Raw genomic sequence first — 21,820 nt, forward strand, 5'->3', positions numbered from 1 at the left:
TAAACAATCTAAAATTAAATATATAGCAATGTTTATGCGATGGTACACTCGTGCTCCTTGAGTTTTGAACCATGATTTTCATGTCATGTTCTCTATAATAATTCATCATAATTTCTGGATGATATCATGCATGGCTTTATAAAATTTGCATTATCGCACTACCACAAATACAAAGAATGATGCCCTTGCATTAAACTCAAAACTAAATCATGTGTATCATTGTTTATGAAAACTTGAAGTGCATATTGGATTGCTTATACACTTAATGTGAGTTTATCTATATTGATTTTGTTAGACTTTTGAGTCATCGGATGTGTTCATAAGAGTTGCATTAATCTACAACCTAGCTAATCTTAATTTCACACATGTTGAATTTGAAATTTTGTGTAATATATGCACTAATAATTGCACAATGGGAAAGAGATTGAAAACAACATGGAAGAGTTCCTTACCCATCAAATAAAGTGTGATGCCTAACTAGAGTGCTACCCATATGAATGTTGTCAATGAAATGAACAATTCATCTTCTTATAGTGTTTCCACACGCATCTCCTTGACAAATACGCCATTGTCACTTCTAATTTCCTTTGGACAAAGTTAATCGAGTACTTTTGGGTACTTGGCTTCATGGATGTTCTTCATCCATTAGATATGCTTTGAATGGGTTGCATTTGTGCAATAGACATTTGTCAACCATATTTACTATTGCCAAGAAACTCCTACTCTTCTTTGGACACCTTGCAACCATATTACCAAACTTCGAAGAGTACATTTATGGTCTTTTCTTTTATTGTTTCAAGTCAAAAGAATGTTATAAACCTTTTGATCACATCACTACAATAGTTTTTGACATCAAGACATCCCAAACATGGAGGTTGTTATATTCTTCTATTTCTTCAACCCTCTCAATGTCTACAACATTGCAATCTGCATATATATTAAACATACATACATGGGCTCCAACATCCTTCTCATCCAATCTCAATGCAAATTCGAAAACTTCTCGTCCAAGTATGGCATTTTGCCACTTTCTACATGCACCCAACAATGTATGAAATATCACAGTATCTGGATGGAATGGCATCTCTTCGAGAAGAAGTTTGGCCTCTTCTAATTGACCAGCTCGGCCTAGAAGATCAACCATGCAAGTATAGTGCTCAAGGGTTGGTACAATTCCACATTTATTTCTCATTACATCAAAGAAGATTTGGCCTTCGTTCACAAAACCAGAATGACTACATGCCATAAGAACTATTACAAATGTGTCAGCAACCAGATTCAAAGTTTCTTCACCCATTTTTGCAAGAATATAAGAAACCTTCTCGATATGCCCAAGATTGGCATATCCCGCAAGAAGTGAGTTCCATAAAGGAATATCCGAAACAATACCTTCTTTCTTCATCTCTTCTAAGCACTCAAGTGCTTCTTCACTCCACCCATGTTTAATATATCCTGAAATTATCGTCGTCCAAGAGACCACATCCCGAAAAGAAAGCTGATTTAACACTGAGTGTGCCGAACAGAATAAGTTGCAATTTACATACATATCAAGTAATGCATTTCCGACAATCAAACTTGATTCTAAAAAACCCTTTTTCATGATGTCAGAATGCAATTCTCTACCCTTCGTTAAGGCTCGGGTGCTACCACAAGCTCTTAGGGTGCTAACAAATGTGAATACATCAGGCAATATACTCTGCATTTGCATTTCTTGAAAACAATTCAATGCTTCTTCCTCACGTCCTTCATTGACATTTCCAGCGATTAGAGCATTCCAAGACACCGTGTCTCGGACTGGAAGCTTGTCAAACACATATTGGGCTTCCACAAGCAATCCATGTTTTAAGTACATATCAATCAATGCATTGCCCATGATGAGATATCCTTCCAGGAACCCCCGTTGGATTATTTCAGCATGCAATCTATAGCCCATGTTGACAAACTCTAGGCTGCTACAAGCTTTTAAGTTGCAGAGGAAAGTGACCAAATCTGGACAAATACCTGCAGACTGCATCTGCTCAAAGCACTCTAATGCTGCTAGACTACCAAATGCACTGTCCACATATCCATTAATAAGAGTGTTCCATGATACTGTATCAACTTCAACCTTTGTTAAAATTTGATGTCCCTCTTTGAGTTGGCCACATTTTGCATACATACTGATTAATGCATTCCCAACAAAACTTTCTTCAAGGAAGCTCCGTTTCAAAATCTCAGAATGAACTTCTCGACCCTTGTCTATATTTCCAACATTGCCACACACATTCAAGATGCAAACATATGTAGTAGTATCCGGTAAGATCCTGTCAAATTTCATCCAATCATAAGATTCAATTGATTCCTCATTATATCCTTGCTTAAGGTACACAGACATTAGAGCATTCCATGAGATAGTATCTCGAACGAAAAGCTTGTAGAACACATCCTCCACTTCCAGAAGTAAGCCATCAGTAGCATACATATTGATCAGTGCTGTTCCAACCATACAATTCTCTCTTTCAGACCCTATTGCAACAATGTATCTATGTATTTCTTGACCCTTGCATGAAGCTCTTAAACCGATGCACGCCTTTATGCCACATACAAGAGTGACATCATCTAGATAAGCACCCTCTAGTTGCATGCGCTCAAAACAAGCAAGTGTTTCTTCACAGTGTCCATGACTTAAATATGCTTCCATTACTCCATTCTGCAAGACTGTATTCTCCTCCTGTGATTTTACAAGAGAGCTACATGTGAATTCTTTCTCCAACAAGCCTTTATTAATCATCTCAGAATGCAGCTCATGGCAATCTTCCATGGTGTCAACACTGCTGCACACCTTTAATCTGCAAAGAAATGTTGCTATGTCTGGATTGATCCGCAGTTGTTGCATTTTCTGGATGCATTTCAATGCATGATTAAAGTACCCGTACTTTATATATCCCATTGATAGAGTGTTCCACGAGACCGTATCTTTAAGTGGAAGTTTATCAAAGATATCCTGTGCTTCTTTAAAAAGACCACAACTAATATACATGTCAAGAAGTGCATTACCAAGACAAATATGGTTTTCCAACAGATCCTGTTTGACAATATTGGTGTGTATATTCTGCCCATTGTCTATGGCTCCTATGTTACTGCAAGCTTTCATGATGTAGAGAAAGGTGATGGCATCCGGATAGACACCCTCCAGTTGCATCTGCTCAAAACAATTCAGTGCTAGCATGCTACACCCATGGTTCATGTATGCTCCAATAAGTGCATTCCATGAGACTATATCCTGATCCGGAAGTTTGTCAAATACTTCTTGTGAATATATTAGTATATTACAACATGAATACATATCAATAAGTGCCGTGCCAACATTAGGATATTGCTCTAATAGCTTTAGCCTCGTCACCTCAGCATGTATTTCCTGACCTTTCTCAATCTCTCTGATACTGCTGCATGCTTTCAGGACACAAATATACACAACACTATCTGGCCAGATGGCCCCATCTTGCATTTTCTGGAAACAATTTATTGCTTCTTCACCAAACCCATGTTTGGTGTGTCCTGCTATAAGGGAAGTCCATGCCACTATGTCTCGGGTTTGAAGCCTAAAAAACACCTCTTCCGCCTCTGCAAGAAAACCACCATTGGCATACATATCGACCAAAGCATTGCCTATTGATGTATCCTCTTCCAGACATCCCCTTAATACAATCTCAAAATGGAGGTGCTGACCCTTCTCTATGCTGTCTATATTGGTACATGCTGTCAGATTACAAATAAGTGTGACTACATCTGGAGAGAAACCTTCTGTTTGCATCATTTTGAAACACTCAAATACTTCATTCGTGAACCCCTGTCTAAGGTATCCAGCTGACAGTATATTCCACGAAACTATGTCTTTTGCTGGAATTTTATTAAAAACTTCTTGAGCCTTCGTGAGGAAACCACATTTGGCATACATGTCAATCAAAGCATTTCCAACAAGAACATCTGTCTTCAGCAACCCTCTTTTCTCAACTTCAACATGCATTAATTGACCCTTTCCTGCAGCTCCTAAGATGCCATATGCTTTTAATATACAAGCAAATGTCAGAGGATTTGGAGAGATTCCCCCTTGTTGCATCTCTTCAAAGCATTTCAAAGCATGCTCACAATGTCCAACTTTGACATGCCCCGTAATTAACGATGTCCATGTGATTGCATCTCGAACTTGAAGTCCATTAAACACTTCTTGTGCTGTTGTGAGAAGGCCACATTTGACATACATATGTACCATTGTACTGCTAACAAAAAAGCCATTTTCCAAACCTCTTGTTACAATATCATTGTGTATTTTCCAGCCCATTTCTCTATCTTTAAGCTTAGCACAAGCCTGCAACAATGGCACGAATGTGTGCTCACTAGGACATAAAGAATCATCTTGCATTCTTTCATATAATGTAAAAGCGCAAGGTGACTTATCATATTTAACATACCCAGAGAGAAGAGAATTGTAAGAGTAATTGTTCCTGTAGGAAATTTGATCAAAAAGCTCTTGAGCATCGTGCAATCGTCCGACCTCAACTAGCATCGGAACAAGGTAATTTGCAAGTGATCTGTGAGTTTCTAGGCCATGTTTTCTCAGTAAGGCATGCAATCGTTGTACATTCGAGGGAATCAGCTCAGTCCGCCATTTGCGCAAAATGCATGCAATGTCATCAATCGAAGGATACAATCCTTGTTCAAGCAAACTAAGTGCTTTCTCTATGGTTAACATTCTCATCAGAATTCACATAGTGCCAACGAGATGTTTGCTGAAGGATTTGGCATGGAATCCTTCATCAAAGAGGTTTTTTTTCTAGCCATTTCACATCATTGAAAAGACATGTCACATGCTGGATCTCAAGATTTTACAGGGAATAGGCACTTCCACAACATACATGCAGACTTGTCAATCAAAAGAGATTGTCCTTGTCTGTATTTAGCACTGCTCCATAGACTACAGTTTGATGAAGGATTTAGTATGGAACTCTTCAACTGAAGAGATTCCTTTTCTTGGTCATTTCATACCATTGAAGAAGGGCCATGTATGAATTCAAGATTTTGGAAGAAATCCTGTGGAATCAATATACATGTCAATTCCTTAACTAAAAGAGATTATCCAAAACCAAGTTTTTTTCTTACATTTACCATTCTCAGAAGAATCCACACAACGACAAATTCCAATGGCATGATTGATGAAAAGATTTGCATTGACCCCTTGCCCATGTACAACCTCAAGATGTCAGAGCTAGTCCAGTCAATTCTGGAAGTTGTGCAACATATATGCAAAGCCATGGTATACGAAAGAGATAATGTTTGTTTGATCAAACTTAGTGTTTTCTTTATGCTTAACAGTCCCACACAAGAATCTACACAATGCCAAGGGGAGACTTTTTTCGGATCATTCAATTTTTCTTGCATTTAACTGTGCATTTTCTTTACATTAGACATCCTCAAGAAATTTTTGTAATGCCGATAAACTTTTGATGATAGATTTGGTGTGAACCCTTGTGTGAAGTGATCTTTTGATGATATTTCAAATAAAATTTACATTTAACTGAAAAAGATGATCCTTGTTCCATCAAACTCATTGCTTTCTTTACATTCAACATTCTCACAAACTTCTCACAATGCCAATGAGACATTTGATGAATAATTTGGCAGGAGAACTTCCCAGAAGAGACTTTTTTCTCATGGTTGAAATTTTCACATCAGCTGAAAGGAAAATTCCTCCGATTACAGAACAGTGCAGATCAGGATCGGTACAACTATCCAAATTCGTCCCTTCCTTAATACTATTTATCCATATTATATATCTCCGGCTTTATCCTCTGATTCACACCTCCGCCTCCGGATCATACTCTTCCTCGGCCATCACCAAGCAGTATTTTATACCTCCTTATGTATTCGCTATAGTTGGCAAATCTCTTCAATATAATCCATCCTCACAATGAGACGAAATGTTTTGATGAAATGTATCAAAATAAACCCTTAACCCAAAAGGAGGGTTTTGTTTCTGGTCATTTCACTTCAATGAAGATGTCATTATCAAGAAAACTCGGCACAAAAATTCGAATGACACGATTGACGAGGGATGGCGAATGGAATTTATTTTGTTTTCTGGTAACTCCAAAGACAGCCTTCTGTTAGCACGGTAGAACTGTGAAAGAAAAACTTAGCCCAATTGATCTTACATACGAAGAAGTATCGGGAGGCCTTTCTCTGCGTTTCCGAAGCTGTATGTTGGAGCTCGCCAAGGCGTTCAAAACAACGCAGAGAAAATAATAAACAAATTACATAAACATGCCCTCCACTTACTAATCGAAAGAAGGCTTTTCTTTTTTAAATTCTACATATCTAGCCTGATTCCATCCAAATCTTTTCTCTCTTGTTTGGTCTTATAAGCCATTGTGGCCTCTTAAAACACGTTTATATACATATCTTGCTTTCTTTCTTTCTCTATAATGGCTTTCAGAACATTTTTTAAGAAAGTTGTTTTTGTTTTTTTTCGTAATTAGCTTACTCTAGTGATGAGTGAGTTGTTACATTACTATAACCAAGTCTTGGGTTTCCTACCTAATTGTCTCACCCTTGTATTACTCCACACATATGCTCTTAATTTACTAGATGCCATTGTGGAATGTAGTGGTTAAACCCTATCAGGTGTTCTGTGTGTGTGTGTGTGTGTGTGTGTGTGTGTGTGTGTGTGTACATGCCCATCCTAAATAACATTTGCCTAATTCAGCCCCCTTACCTACCTAGAGGAATCAAATGCAAACCTATACATCAAAGCTTTCCATGCCCATCCTAAATAACATTTGCCTAATTCAGCCCCCTTACTTGCCTAGAGGAATTGAATCCAAACCTATACATCAAAGCTTTCCATGCAACCAAGTATTTTATTGGATTGCTAGCTACCTGAGTGACTCTCAAAAGTAGCCCTCTTCTAGTTAACAATTTACGTCGCTTAAACATGTGCCCATGCTTTCAATTCATATGCCAATACCTTGCCTAGGAGGAATTGAATTAGAGGATATATATCTTCTTGTGGCAAGACATGTCACACCATGTCCTTGAGTTTGTGTGCATTGTTTCGTGCCATGAAAAACATGGTAGAACCCTTTTTCTTGTGTCTTGTTGTAAACCTATTAGCATATCATAGTAGTCATGTTTTTGTTCATCGCATTTGTTACCTACCATTTGACGAGAATAAGCCATATGACTTCCGATGGGAGTTTTAAATTTTTCTTTTTCCTAAGATAAAAAAAAAGAACTTAACAATAAATAGGGATAATAAAAGAGGGACTTTGGGGACTTGACACTACTAAATTTTTATAGTAAATGTATAGTCATTTTATTTTTAATAAATAAATAAAATAAAATAAAGGCTCATTAATTTCTCACTTTTTATTTCCTCAAAATTTATGGATATTTTTATCTTGACATTAAAAATGGTACTTCAAACTAATCATATCTTCAAAGTTCATACTAATAGTAAGCATATTTGTATAATAAATATAAAAATATTCGTTTTTAAAAAATTAATTAATTAAAATAAGTTTCATAAACTCTCTTGACACTATAATCTATTAATGAATAATTGTTTTTTTTTGTGAAATACATTTATTTAAATAAATAAATAAATTTTTATATTTATTTTACAAAACAAATGGTTTTTTAATATTCTTGGGGCCATTTTGTATTCTCGAATATTGAGAATACTGCGCATGGAGAATATCGCGAACATCACGCATGTGTCAATCTATGGTTGCCATGAAAATACTCTAGATCATGCGACGATATTAGAAAAATAATACATTTTTTATTCGAAATACAATGGACAGAAGATGATTTATCATTTGATAAGCCATTTCATTAAATTTTGTTGAAGCTTTATGGGTATTTGACCATCATTTTACACATTATATTAATTGACAAGGGTGGGGGTGCACTCTATTCGTGAAGATTCCATAAATACAATGGTCTTTGCGATAGCTCCATGGTGTGGTTTTCTCAAGATCTTGCAATAACATTTATTGTAATGTTAATTTTGATTTTGCGCACACTTCAATTCGTTAAGAAAATAATGACTACACATTTAATAAGCCAAATTAGGACCCGTTAGTTCATTGATAAACCGACGCATTAGTCTGTTTCTTTTTGTGCTCAACCCTAACTATATCTATTTGTAAAACATCACTTACCACGTTAGTATACTATTTCAAGCTTGTCCCTCAATCTATCTAGGTTCACGTTTGGTTTCATGCCCTTTCAGTTTCGTGATTTTAGAATTTAAACACCTTAAAATGTTATGGCACCGTTGAACATAAACAGTGATCTAACTACATTGTAGTCTTGGCATAACCATAACTCACAAAAAATTTGTACATATAATTATTGAGCTTCGGTATTGTGTTGGCACAACCCTTAACATAAATCGTTTGCATGTCTTGGATGAGTCGTGGCATTCATCCCCATCATTGGATCTGAGTGATAGTATGATAGTGAAATTTATATCATGCAAGCTATTTTGAGTTAGAGATGGAGTGCAAGATTGATCAACATCCAAGGCAAGGTCCATTTACAAACTCAACACCTCTCTATCTTTCTATATGCATACGAAGCATGCATCGCTCAAACTTTGCAAGATATGGGACTTGGCACAAGGTTTCCCATTACACCCTCGCTATAAAGTATAAAATCACACACGTGTCTATTGAAGCACTGACAATCAAGTTATTTAGTACATGACAAAACACATGTGACCAAGCAACAAGGTTTATGAGATTAGGGTGCAAAAAACTTTCCTAATCGGGCAACTAATGGGTGCACGGCATATATCTTGGAAATTTGATTGTCGGCACACTTTCTATATGGACGTGTGCACGGAAACTATGTGAGTGTTGATAACCGACCACAGAGTCCCTAGGCATGATATTGAGTTTTAGGGGTTCCTATTGGAGATTAACAACACCATGTTTTTGAAAGAGTCTTACAAATTACAATTGGGGGGGTTGGGTGAACTCTACAAACGCAAAAAAACAGAACAAAAAGCAAAACAGATAGCAAAACTCTACTAAGCTGGACAACATGAGTAGGCCCGAAGATGAAGATGAAGATGAAGAAGCAGAAGCAGCAGCAGACGGCGAGGGAGAAGGAGAAGCAGCAGCAAAAGACATCCATGGCGTGAATACTCCTCTTCTTCCCTACTCAAAGATGATATCCTACCCTGCACCAGAATCGATATTAGAGGAGAGCGAAACATAGCCAGACACATACATACACATAAAGGCAGGCGCAAACCCAAAGAACTTAGAGACCACATAGCCAATGGATCGATTGGTGCCTCCAAATGGAAGACCAAATGTTCCTCTCCCTGGGGCTCCTTCAGAGAGGTTCTTATCGTGGTGTCTACCTCTTCTTTCTAATGCAAACTCTAATGGTGAGGCTGCCGAGGTTGCTCTTCTCTCTCTCCACGAATTTCTCACTGCATGCGAACCAGCCTCCATAGAAAGGTACATAACTTCTATTCTTAGGTCTTGTCAAGCTCTACTGGAGGACGAAGCGACACCTTTGAATATACTCCGGCCTTTGCTTGGCATACTCACGGTGTTAGCTAACCGATTTAACCCTATTTTTGAACCTCATTTTGCCGATCTCGTGGACCTCTTACTTGGTTGGGCTTTGATGCCTGATTTATCAGAGTCAGATCGGAATCTTATTACGGACAGTTTCTTGCATTTCCAGAAGCTTTGGGCAGGAAACTTGCCATTTTCGTCAAATTTGTTGTGCAAATTCTTGGGTGATATGGAGGTTTTGGCTCAAGATGCCATCCCGGGATCATTGAATCAACCAAGGAGATTATGGGCTTTGGCTTCGTGTTTTGTGGCCGTTTTAAGAGCTACTTCTTCAGGAATCTTGGAATTTGGATTCAAAGAAGAATCGTTAGATTCCTTTCGCATGCTCTTGCCTCGTTTGATGGTTTGTCTGGGCATGGTTGGGCAAAAATTTAGGTCTTTCAAGTGGTTGCGAGAAGCATTCACTTGCTTATCGCTTTTCGCCAATCTTTTCAGAGAGAAATTCTCCAATTTTTCGTGCTTAGCGACTGATTTTCTCCTGAAGAGTCTCAAATTTGACACTTCTGCAAGAGTATCTCATGAAGAGGATGATGCTTCTTCTTTGTTATGTGCTTGTTTTCCATCCCTTACATCTGCCCAAGTGCAAGAGATATTAAAAATAAATCTGGAATTAATTTCGTTGCAAGGTCCTGCTCTTCCATCCGAGGCAGTGTCAAAGCTTTTACAAGAGGGGTCTTCATTTACACGGTTGCGATTACACCCCAGCCGAGCTGTGACTGGTTTAGTATCAGAAACTTATTTGTTGTTGCTTAGATACGATTCACACCAGGTTATACAAGTTGCAACTGATTGCTTGATACATGAGCTCATTACATTAAAGAGATGCTTGGGAAATTTGTGTGATGAAGGAACCAATTGGCAATCTATAACTACTACTATGGGAAAGGAAGAAACTCTTGAAACATGGGTAACAAATGTGTCAGAATTAGAATGTCGAGAACTGATAAAATATAATCTGTTGCTGCTCACATGTAGTGTGCATCTAATGCACGATCAACTGGGTTACAAATCAGAGAAAACCTTCCTAAGGTCCAAAGAAATCCAAAAGTTCCTCATAGGCTCTATGAGTCCCTTTCAGAGTCCACTCCAGTGTTATGCAGATGTTCAGCTTGCTGTAGTGCAGAGCTTGCACAGGTTATGTTGGTTGAAATGCATAAATATTTCTAATGGGAACAACACCACTTCCTTTAAGAAAGGGGTGAAGATGGGGTACCATATGTGCAAGATTGCCATATCTGACTGCCTTGCTGGCTGTGATAAGGTTTTCACTGAGGCTTTGAATCCGTCAGCTAGTTTTTCTGTAAAAGTAGAAGTGCTTGATTGGATAGGAAACATTTGTAACGAGGTGCTTGCTGCAGATTCTTTTGTTGCCTGCTCAATACATAAAGATTTTTTCCAGAAAAATATTGTCAATGAAGAGACATTTGCCTTGAACTTATGGTTGAGTAAGGATGTCATATTGGCTTTGCTGATTGCAGCATCAGACAGGGAACAGAAGGTTAGAGGCAAGGTCGCCACAATCTTGAACTTACTTCTGCATTCAAGACTCATAAAACCACTCTATTTGAAAGATGTGGCTGAAGTTGCTCTAGAGCACCTAGGAGACACTGGCCCTGGAATTCAGAATGCTTTTCGTGAACTTCTGGCTATTATTGCTCCTGTATCTCTTTGGGCAACAGGGTTGACTGCAAATGTCTACTGTTGTAGCAGCTCAATGTTAAGCACTACTCATGGACAATGGAAGAAGTATTTTGCTTTAAGAAGGTTCTCACGACATCTTCGTCCTCAACAAGTGGTCTTCATTTTAAACTATATTGCCCAACAATGGCAGGTCCTTCCTTCCTCATGGCTTCAACGTCTTGTTCAGAATCTTCCAAAGGATATGGCTGGAGACTTTGGGAAAGATGCAGAAGGTTTGTTATTTAAACAGGGATCAGGCTCGGTTAAGCACAACCAAGAGGATCTAGCAAGTCCTTCTCTTGACATAAACACCGAGCTTCTTGAAAGGATGTGCACTAACAACAATCTTGCTACAGCATGGTGGGCAATACAAGAGGCAGCTTGGCATTGTGTCACTGTTCGCTTGAGAACACACCTAGGTGGACCGACACAAACATTCAGTGTATTAGAGCGCATGCTTCTAGACGTTGTTCAATCTTTGCAGGCAGATAACAGTCAAAGGGAAGGAGCTACTGCTGTTGTAAAGCAACACAGTCGGTTACTGCCAATGAGGTTGTTGCTAGAATTTGTAGATTCTTTGAGGAAAAATATATATAATGCTACCGAAGGATCTGTAGTTCTATCAACTCCATCTCCAGCAAGTACACATTTTTTCCGCGCAAACCGCAAGGTATGTGAAGAGTGGTTTTCTCGTATTTGTGAGGCATTGATGAATGCTAGCCTGGCTCTTCAGTGTTATGCAGCTACCTATCATCATACGACATTGAGATTGCATGACTTAAGAAGTGCTACTGTAACGGCTATACGTGAAATGCAATGGCCTCAGACAACTGATAATAATCCATCCAATCTAAAGATAAAGGTAAGGCAGGATGTGCTGAAAACTTTGAGGTTGGCGACACTAGCACTTTGCCGTGCACATGAACCAAGCACAATCCGAGGTCTTCAGATATGGGCAAATTCTACATTTGGAGCATTGATATCAGATGATGCATTATTACTGCAAACAGGTAGTGGTATGTATGGGTCTTTAGGTTGGATGAATGGTACTGTGCTGCAATCACAGGGGCACTATGAGAGGGCTGCTACATATTTCTCTAAGCTCTTGCAATCAGAAGATTCCCTCACAGCACTCGGAGCAGATGGTGTCCAATTCGTAATAGCTCGAACAATTGAGAGCTATGTTGCTCTTGCTGATTGGGAAGCATTGGAAATCTGGTTACAAGAGCTGCAGACTTTGCGTGCTCAGCATGCAGGGAAGTCATATGCTGGTGCCCTTACAACAGCTGGGCATGATATGAATTCAATCCACGCTTTTGCTTGTTTTGATGCTGGAGATGTCCCAGGAGCTTGGGCTCATCTAGATTTAACACCACAGAGTAGTGGAGATCTCACACCCGATCCTCATCTGGCACTCCAAAGGAGTGAACAAATGCTTCTTCAAGCTCTGCTTCATTTACAGGGAGATGCAACTGAGAATTGGGTGAAGGAAATGGAAAAAGCAAAAAGCATCCTTGAAGAATCTTTAGTTGTTTCAGGATTCGATGGGCTCACTCATGCTGCCCCACTTCTTATGCATCTTCATTGCATCAAGGCTTTTGAAGTCAACTGCAGCACTGCCGATATAAGAGAGAGGGATTCATCATCTCATCTTACAATGTTTAAGTCACTTGAACAGCTAGATTGCCTTCCGCTTGATGCATTCCATCAAGATTGTGGGATGTGGTTGAAATTAATGCGTATCTATAGAGCAATAATGCCACATTTTAAAGTGTCAACTCAGCTTCAATGGCATATGATTAAGCTAGCTAGGAAGCAACAAAATTTTAGGCTCTGCCATCGCCTCTTGAATAGGTTGTGTAATGCAATCAATCTTGATAGTAATTCTGGAACAGGTTATAATGTCTCAGGAGAAGAATTCTCACCATTTCACTATGAGTTTATGCTATTACAATATTCAGAGGGGAATTCACAGGAGGCTATAATAGGGCTTTGGAATCTTGTTCAGGGTTTTATTACTAGTTCAAAATGGCCAGATGATTTCAAGAAGGAAATTGTAGCTAAAGCATCCTTGAAATTAGCATCATGGATAAAGAAAAACCCTATATTGCCAGCTGGTTTTTTCCTCCAAAAAGGTCATGATATGATCGATGATGCAGCTTTAGGAAAGCACTTAATGCTTGAGGATATCAACTTGCGTAGGGGGGATAACAGTCGATTCCCTGCGCATAGTCAGCAAGAAGTGATTGGTGCAGCTGTAAAATCTGCAGCTTTAATGTTTCCCACTATGGGTAAAGCATGGTTTGCATATGGTTCGTGGTGCTTCAACCTTGCTAAAGCTTCGTTTTCAGGCCCTAATGCGTTGAAGTATCCATCTTTGTTTCCCCAAATCTTGAATTCAGAAATAGCACCAAACAGTTCATGGTTCAGTGATGAAGAAGTGAATAGAATTCGTGCAATTGTGCTAGATGCCATTGTTAACAATAGTGATGCAACCCAGCTAAACTTACAAGTCAATCTCAGGAAAGTTTCAGGGCTCCAGGTAGAAGGAGAATTTAATGAGACATTTATGCAGCATATAGTACATTTAATGCAAATGGCTGCTGGAGCTGTGGAATCAGATGGTGAATCCCCATCTAGAATGCTATCTATGCAGTTGAAACTGGAGATTTCAGGACAGTGTCCTGGAATGAGTTCTCATCAGACTGTAGCATATGTAAGCAGTCTGATAGAAATCTGGTGGGGTCTGCGGAAGAGGAGAGTCTGTTTGTATGAGCATGCATTAGAAGGTTTTCTCAAGTATATCAACCTTTCAAACTGGAAGGATCACAGAGGAGGGAATACGTTGGCACAAATGAAACATAAACGTGATCAAACTCTGGGCTCTTCTCTTTATGTGTTACACATCCTGTTTAATCATGGGATAGAGTTGAATGATACTCTACGGAAAGGAATATCATCTATTTCTCCTAGTTCGTGGCAGGTAGTTAACCGTCTAATAAAGTTATATGAATGGAATTAGGAAATGATTCTTGAGCTTATTGTCTGAGACATTCTTGTTTATCATGTCATAGGAAGTCACTCCACAATTGTTTGCCCGGTTAACTAATCATCCAGAACCACTTGTGCGGAAGCAATTGGAAGATATTTTATCTATGCTAGCCCAGTTATCTCCGTGGGCAATAGTGTATCCTGTTCTTGTCAGCATCAATACCTCCGACGGTGAACCTCCACCAGAGATTCAACAGTTGCTGGGCTGTTTGGTATGTAACATTTGGTTTATTTGAGAGGGAGAGAGAGGTTATCTCAGTATCCATGAAAGACTGGAGTTGACCCATGTGAACATCATCACAATGTGAGATTCCTTTATTGATAAAAGGGACAAAAGGTATTACACAATGGCCTTAATTGGCAGCTATCAAAAGTGAAAAAACCACAGAAACAGAGGTTGCCATGCCCCGCCAAATGGAAAAATAAAAAGATAGTAGAGAGAAGTTAAATGTAGAAATCATTAGGAGGGGAAGGGAAAGTATATAATGTTTTTTAAAAAGTGAAAATGGCCTATCAGGCTGAATGAGAGATTACACCTGAAAATGTTGTCTCATCTTTGAGAACAACAAACCAGAACAAATGGTTGTACCAGAGACTCTTGTTAACCAAGCATTATTATGGATCTAGATGGATGGAAATATTGGCCTTCAAATGATCTCCAACATGGGCCAATTTGGAGATGTCTCTAAAGCGAGTGAAACACCTTCAATGTGGCTTTTATCTGTTGATGACAATGGTGATGGACGCGGTCTTCATAGATGTGGCCTATATGCACTACAAATTGTTGCCCGATATAGTGTAACCCCTTTTGAGTGTTGTGGTCAGGCTTGCTGCATGAGTGGAGTTAAAGAAAGTTGTTTGCTGATGGAGAGAGAATGAACAAATCATCAAATGGTAGAAACTGTTACAAGAGTGAGATTCCATAAGAATGAACAAGAGAGGGGAAAGAAGGATAGAACCATCCGATGTACAGACGGTTTTCAGTGCTGGTGATCCAGTCGCAGAAGCAACCCCATAGGCTTGCCTTTTCACGTCTTTCTAAAGTTGCGGTCATGATAATCTTTGGTTCTAAAAAAAAATAGTGATTCCCCAGGCTAATAAGCTTGTTGATTCGTAATATATCACAAAAACCTATTGGTGTCAACTGAGGGGGGTAATGCACCAAGGGTTTGCATAGGATGAACTCCTAATAAGATAATAAGACTATTGCTTCTAGAGCTCACTTACTGTGGAGCCTTTGCGTATAGTCTTGGGAGCATCATGTGTGCTGAGTGAGGTTGGTTTTTTCATTTGCGAGTCACTTGCGAGTAGTAAAACCGAGCGGAGAGTGGCTCTATCTTCCGTTCAAAAAGAATTTCAATACCAAGAAAAGATAAAATTATTGGCTATGTAAGCTAAGTAACCTGCCTAAGTAAAGGTCGTGTCCCTTCAAGGTAAGAGTCGTGGGTAAAGAAGAGCAAGCCATTGTTTTCTAAGCAAAGAGGAATGATGCCGGAAAGAGGGTTAACTCTTGCAGAATAGGATGTTTGAGGTGTTTCATGGGTAGGCTTCACACTCATAATCAGTCGAGAACAAACATATTTTAAGAGGCCAATGTCTATGAGACCAAACATGAGAGATTTATAAATGACAAAACATAGATGTCATTAAAGTGATACATGATAGAAATCATTACAGGGGAGAGGAGAGTTGGAGTTTGTCTATTCAAGACAATCTGTCTTGGAAGCATACTATCTGAACTAGCTTCTGGTTAGTCTGTGACATGATTGTGGCGAACCCGGTCTGTATTGAAGTCATGTGGGATTGAAGATTTGTTGTGCAATAACTGGGAACATCCATGATACTATCTTGACTGGTGATCTCTCTATTTGTGTTCATGTGTAACCATAGTTCTGGTACCTAGACCATTGCTGCATATGAGAGTGCCTTCATATGACCGAGTGTCAAACATCCACACTTCCATGGAGGGCTTCTGCAAATGTGCAGTGATGCAATCGGTCTGTCAAAAAAATCACTCTATTTATATAACCGGAGAACCATACAAGAAATGTTAAGTGCATTTCCATATGGTTTCAACTAGTTTTTATCAAGTGTTAGAAGTTGTATCATTGAGTGAACTTCTAACGAGTGTTTTGATGACTATTTACTGAATGTATTACATATCATTTTGATGACCTAGAGCAGCTGAAGATGCATCCCAAATTGGTGAAGGATGTGCAGTTACTGATAGCTGAACTAGGTGGCATTACAGTTCTTTGGGAAGAACGATGGATGAGCACCCTTCAGGATTTACGTGCAGGTTTTTAAGCTTCTGGTATTTCAAGGATTTTGTATTATTGGGCATCTGAGGTCACTTGATTCTGAGATTATACTTGTCATTTGTTGCTTTATTCACAGATGTTATTCGACGTATCACTTTATTGAAAGAAGAATCATTGAGACTCACTGAAGACAATATACACATGTCTATGGAGAAGCCAAACATTAATGGATCAAAATATTCAGCAACTATGTTGCCTGTTATATCAACGTTGGAGCGTCTAATTAGTATTACAACCAGGCCGTCAAAGACAGCACATGAATCGTGGTTTCAACAACATTATATACCTCAGATTAAAGATGCAATTTCTGGTTTCAAATCACCAATGCTCAATATTTCTTCGTTAAATGATGTTTGGCGTCCGTTTGATGCCATTATAGCATCTCTAGCCAGCCATGTTAAAAGATCTGTTGTTCCTCTGGATGACATTGCTCCTGGACTTGTATTTCTTGGTTCGTCCGATGTACCCATACCTGGCTTAGAAAAACAGGTTGGTTTAGCTCATGGTGAATCACCATTAGGAGGAATTCCCGAAATGGTAACATTAACAGCTTTCCATAAAGAAGTTCAATTATTGGCAACTAAAACAAAACCCAAGAAACTGGCCATGATAGGATCTGATGGACAAACATACACTTATCTTTTGAAAGGGCATGAGGACTTGAGGTTGGATGCAAGAATTATGCAACTTTTACGTGCTGTAAATAAGATGCTTTCATCCTACAGCAGTTCTAGGGGAGGACATTTAGTTGCTCGCCATTACTCGGTTACACCTATAAGTGGTCAAGCAGGTCTTATTCAATGGGTGGATAACCTTGTCAGCATGTATGCTGTTTTTAAGGCTTGGCAGCAGCGTAATCATTCAGCCCAATATGCAAATCCTGGTCATACAAATATGCCAGTGCCACCAGCTATTCCTAGACCAAGCGACATGTTCTATGGGAAAATGATTCCTGCATTAAAAGAAAGAGGGTTACGAAAGGTTATGTCAAGGAAAGATTGGCCTCATGACGTCAAAAGGAAGGTGCTTTTGGAGCTCATGAAGGAAACGCCTAGGCAGTTATTGTACAAAGAGCTCTGGTGTGCAAGTGACGGCTTAACGGCATTCAATGCAAAATTACAAAGGTATGCAGATCAGTAAATATTCATCGGTTGTGTTGAGTCTTAGTTTGTAGGATTTGGCTACTATATGTATATCCAAGGATGCAAATTTTAAACGGAGAGGCCATATCACATCATTTTTCTTAGAGTACACTATGCAATTTAGTTTTAGCATGCTCTTGTGTCTAATAGCTGGGTCCATGTATCAAATTTCTGCATGATAGTCTTCAATATTTAAAAATTCAGCTACTTTTTGTTCCCTATTTTAGTTTATGCTTTTGTATGATCCTTGAAATCCAGGTTAGCTAATTGTATTTAATTTAGCATCTTCTTGTTTTCTGTGTGCAGATTTTGTGGAACTGTGGCAGTTATGAGTATAGTAGGCTATATTCTTGGTTTAGGAGACCGGCATTTGGATAACATTTTGATGGACTTTAATATGGGTGATATAGTGCACATTGACTACAATGTCTGTTTTGAGAAAGGTTTACGCTTGAAAATCCCAGAGATCGTTCCTTTCCGTTTGACACAATCGATGCAAGGAGCTCTTGGACTCACTGGAGTTGAAGGTGCTTTTAGACAGAGTTGTGAAGATGTGTTGCAGACTCTTCGAACAAATAAAGATACCATTCTTATGTTACTGGATGTTTTTGCATGGGATCCTCTCATGGAATGGACAAAGACTGATGGTGTAAATGAAGGCCATCTGTTTGGGGAAGAAGATAAAAATGGTATTGAAACAGTTGCTGTTGGTCCTGACATACAGGAGCGTCGTACTGAGTTGCAAGTAAATCGCAACTACCTTCTTCTTTTTTTTGTAATAAATATCTAATTGATGATATCCAGTTTGGTTTTGATAACGATTAGACACTACATGATTTTAAACAACACTGAAGTAATTTGATAGTATTACACTCCCCTTATTGCGTAATTATCTAATAAACATGATTAATTATTTTAGATGTGGAGTCTCAAACGCCCACCCAAGCCACACTACTTTAAACTGTACCCATCAAGCTCGTGTTTCCTTGGGTTTGGCGTGTATGATATGGATGGATAGCCATACACTACCATTCATATGGTCACAAGAACATAGAAGAGAAGAAGTGCACAATAGTAAATAGGCCTTTATTATATAAACAAACCCAAGGTATATGGCCACCCACAGCCATCCAGACTGTGGCGGGACAAAGGGCGTCCAATAGCTAATGAGCTTTAATCTAGCCTTGATTAACTCGTTAATAGTGTAGTCATGTTTGTGCTCATAGCATTGCTGAATTATTTCACGTGTAAGCTCTTTGGTAGGATAGGGTAATTAACATGTCCAATAGCTAATGATATTTACTCTAGGCTTGATTAACTCACTATTAGTGCAAATATGCTTGTGCTCGTAGCCGTTACCAAATTATGTTGTCTCAGGTCTTTGGAAGGTAGGAGAATTAATTTTGAAAAACTACAGGTGTCTGAGGCTGTGTTGGGAAGCCAGGAAGTGAGATCACAGGAAGTAATGATGGCGAGTGAAGTTGCAGAGTCATCAATTGCTAGAGAGCATATTGGGCATCTGAGAGATATTAGTGAGAATCTTGATAAGTCATTGGATGAGCATGTCCTCTCTCAAGCTGAAGATGACTGTTGGATTTCACCACCAAACACAGGATTAGATGATGAAAGTAGTTCAGAAAAAGAGAACGCAAATCATCTGGAGTCATTTTGGCTTCAATCGACAGATTCGCTAAGTGGATCTCGGATCTGGCAGTCCACACTTATGTCTGAATATCCAAAACAAAAGGATTCAAGCATGGTTGTGCCAGATATTTCAACATTAGGCATTGAAGAACAGAATGATAAAAACACTTCATTACTAAAATTACACAGCCAAGGGCGTGCTAATTCAGACATTGAAGGTTCACAAGTGAGTAAGAAAATGAATCAAATTGATGATGATGTTTTCCAACCATCTATGAGTCCAAATGGACTTCCATCTCAAAACTCAAGTGGCCTTATAATGGGTGCATTGTTGGATTTGATTGATGAGCCTAACAATGATAAAAAATCAGCTCAAACAAGGAAAACTCTACATGAAATTGGAAAGGATTACCATGCAAATGCCTCTCCTCTGTATTCCATGGCACACAGATTGCGGTCAAGTATGCAATGTCATTTTTCTTCAATTTTGTCTACTTGGAAAGTGTTGATTATTTTATGGTTTTCACCCAATTTGTTTTCATCGCTTGAAAATGCAGAGAAGAATGCATATGCTGTTTCCGTGCTTGAAAGGGTTGAATGGAAGCTGGACGGACTTGATAATGATGGCAGACGGTATAACAAGTGTTAGATTAAGTGCAAATTTTAAGCAACAAAATAAGATATGCATATAATTGTTGTTCTTGTCAACTTATTAAATGAATTACTACCATTCATCTATTACCTAGTGCAATGTACAGGCCCTTACCTTAATATACAATACATTGTGATTTAGCATGGATGCCATGTGTCACATTAATATTATCTACATTCTCTTAATATCCTTTCTTAGTTGTAGCGAACGATGGGGATTGAACCCTGCATGATGGATCCACAATCCATTGCCTTGATCCACTTGGCTACATCTGCCCCCTTTGCTTCTCACTTGACCCTTCCTGTCGATGTGAACCCTTGTGGAAGATCAGCCTGTTATCCCTAGAGTAACTTTTATCTATATTCATTCAAGTTTGGGTGTAGTTGCCTACACACTTGGAGACCTCGAGTTCAAATCCTTTTGCCTCATGCTTGTTTATTTAACAGTTCTAACATACTATATTTTTTGTTTTATATCAACAGTCATTTTACAGTCTCTGAACAAGTAGACTATTTGCTTCGTCAAGCCATGAGTATTGATAATCTCTGCAACATGTATGAAGGATGGACGCCATGGATTTGAGATATTTTTTTGCAAAAAGAAGTTTCTAGGTGTGGTGAGAAATTCATTTGATGGAAGTTCGTTTGAGATATTCACTATTTGAACTTGAGATACTTTTGGGTTGAGTTTCATTTTTATCGCCATCGGTTTAAACACCATGCTGGGTAGTCTCAGAAACTTTGTGACATGTGAATACCCGGGTCACCACAATGCATTTATGTGAACATTGGGAAAGTATCAGTTCAGCGTCGAAATACCTTTACAGGTAATATATGCAATAAATGAATCATCATTGATTATCCTTAATGTTAGTTATACTTAAGATTGAATCTTTAGCAATTATCTTCACTTATCCTTTGGCCATAGTGATGTGTTCAGGGATTGTACTAGCATTTTGTCTGTGCTATGCAATGCAATAATTAACGCAATTTGGCATCAATCATCGAACATGAAGAAAAAAACGTAAGGTATGTGAAATTACGATTGTACATTTGGGGTCTCTAAGAAATCAATATTTCTTAATCATTTTCAATCCTAATAGCGTTTTTGTATCAGCCTACATAAGATGGAGAGAATAATCACCTGATGCAAAGTCCTTGTTTTGTATATACTTAAATGTAAGTCTTTAACACTCAATTGTGTACATTATTTTTTTCGATCTACCATGAATATAATAGTCTTTCATGTTATGTTATTCTCATAAATTTGTGAAAGAAAAGGATTGTTTAGCCTGACAGTATGACCCAGAATGGATTCATATTGATATTATGTATTGACTTTTAGTTCCACATTGCCTCCAACATGTTGTGGACATAAAAAATGAAATCATAGATTTTGAAGAAAAATTAGAAAACCCGATGCCATTTTACAAATGCCAAATGATGAGCTCATTTTCTTCACACTTCTGCATCATAGCACTCTCCATTTTAACCCATTGACTACATAAGGAATTCTTCAAAAGTTGATTCCATGTGGTAAATATGCGGTAAAAGAACTTCAAAGATCTGTGGTTGTAGAGAATCATTTGAATAAAGTTTGATACGACCTTCTCTTTGTTGGAATATATTAAAATTTCGAAAAGGGATTCTCAAGAGTATGAAATGTATTGCAAAGATATTTGATCTGTTAATATAG

General features: G+C 38.5%; 3 protein-coding genes across 6 annotated transcripts in view; 2 read left to right on the forward strand and 1 right to left on the reverse strand.

Moving 5' to 3' along the window:
• Positions 1-21,820, forward strand: part of LOC147858505 (FRIGIDA-like protein 4b) — a 96,844-nt gene that overhangs the window by 25,029 nt on the left and 49,995 nt on the right. The gene's annotated exons all lie outside the window — the stretch shown is intronic.
• On the reverse strand, positions 349-5,746 carry LOC147858507 (pentatricopeptide repeat-containing protein At3g03580-like). 2 transcript variants are annotated; one of them, XM_087327139.1, is made up of 2 exons: positions 4,452-4,582; positions 349-4,348 (listed from the first exon to the last, which is right to left on the reverse strand). In XM_087327139.1, exon 2 carries the CDS (start codon positions 4,319-4,321, stop codon positions 827-829), a length of 3,495 nt encoding a protein of 1,164 aa, XP_087183265.1. In that variant the 5' UTR covers positions 4,322-4,348; positions 4,452-4,582; the 3' UTR covers positions 349-826. The 2 variants fall into 2 exon arrangements, with proteins under 2 accessions (XP_087183265.1, XP_087183264.1); XM_087327138.1 differs by having other exon boundaries at positions 349-5,746.
• On the forward strand, positions 9,013-21,420 carry LOC147858508 (uncharacterized). 3 transcript variants are annotated; one of them, XM_087327227.1, is made up of 10 exons: positions 9,013-14,298; positions 14,390-14,578; positions 16,551-16,665; positions 16,764-17,811; positions 18,136-18,574; positions 19,247-19,934; positions 20,031-20,106; positions 20,608-20,951; positions 21,053-21,153; positions 21,242-21,420. In XM_087327227.1, the coding sequence occupies exons 1-8, from the start codon at positions 9,328-9,330 to the stop codon at positions 20,705-20,707; spliced, it is 7,626 nt and encodes a 2,541-aa protein (XP_087183353.1). In that variant the 5' UTR covers positions 9,013-9,327; the 3' UTR covers positions 20,708-20,951; positions 21,053-21,153; positions 21,242-21,420. The 3 variants fall into 3 exon arrangements, with proteins under 3 accessions (XP_087183353.1, XP_087183355.1, XP_087183354.1); XM_087327229.1 differs by having other exon boundaries at positions 21,065-21,153; XM_087327228.1 differs by having other exon boundaries at positions 21,065-21,420.

This window comes from Azolla caroliniana, unplaced genomic scaffold, assembly GCF_043228905.1.
Source record: "Azolla caroliniana isolate FFs.n. ecotype wild unplaced genomic scaffold, voAzoCaro1.0.p SCAF_11, whole genome shotgun sequence".
NCBI classification, from domain to species: domain Eukaryota; kingdom Viridiplantae; phylum Streptophyta; class Polypodiopsida; order Salviniales; family Salviniaceae; genus Azolla; species Azolla caroliniana.

Coding starts and splice junctions, on each gene's coding strand:
- LOC147858507 (XM_087327138.1), bottom strand. CDS start 4,738: ATGAGAATGTTAACCATAGAGAAAGCACTTAGTTTGCTTGAACAAGGA.
- LOC147858508 (XM_087327227.1), top strand. CDS start 9,328: ATGGATCGATTGGTGCCTCCAAATGGAAGACCAAATGTTCCTCTCCCT. Junction 17,812..18,135: donor TTCAATGCAAAATTACAAAG/GTATGCAGATCA, acceptor TTCTGTGTGCAG/ATTTTGTGGAACTGTGGCAG. Junction 18,575..19,246: donor AGCGTCGTACTGAGTTGCAA/GTAAATCGCAAC, acceptor GAAAAACTACAG/GTGTCTGAGGCTGTGTTGGG.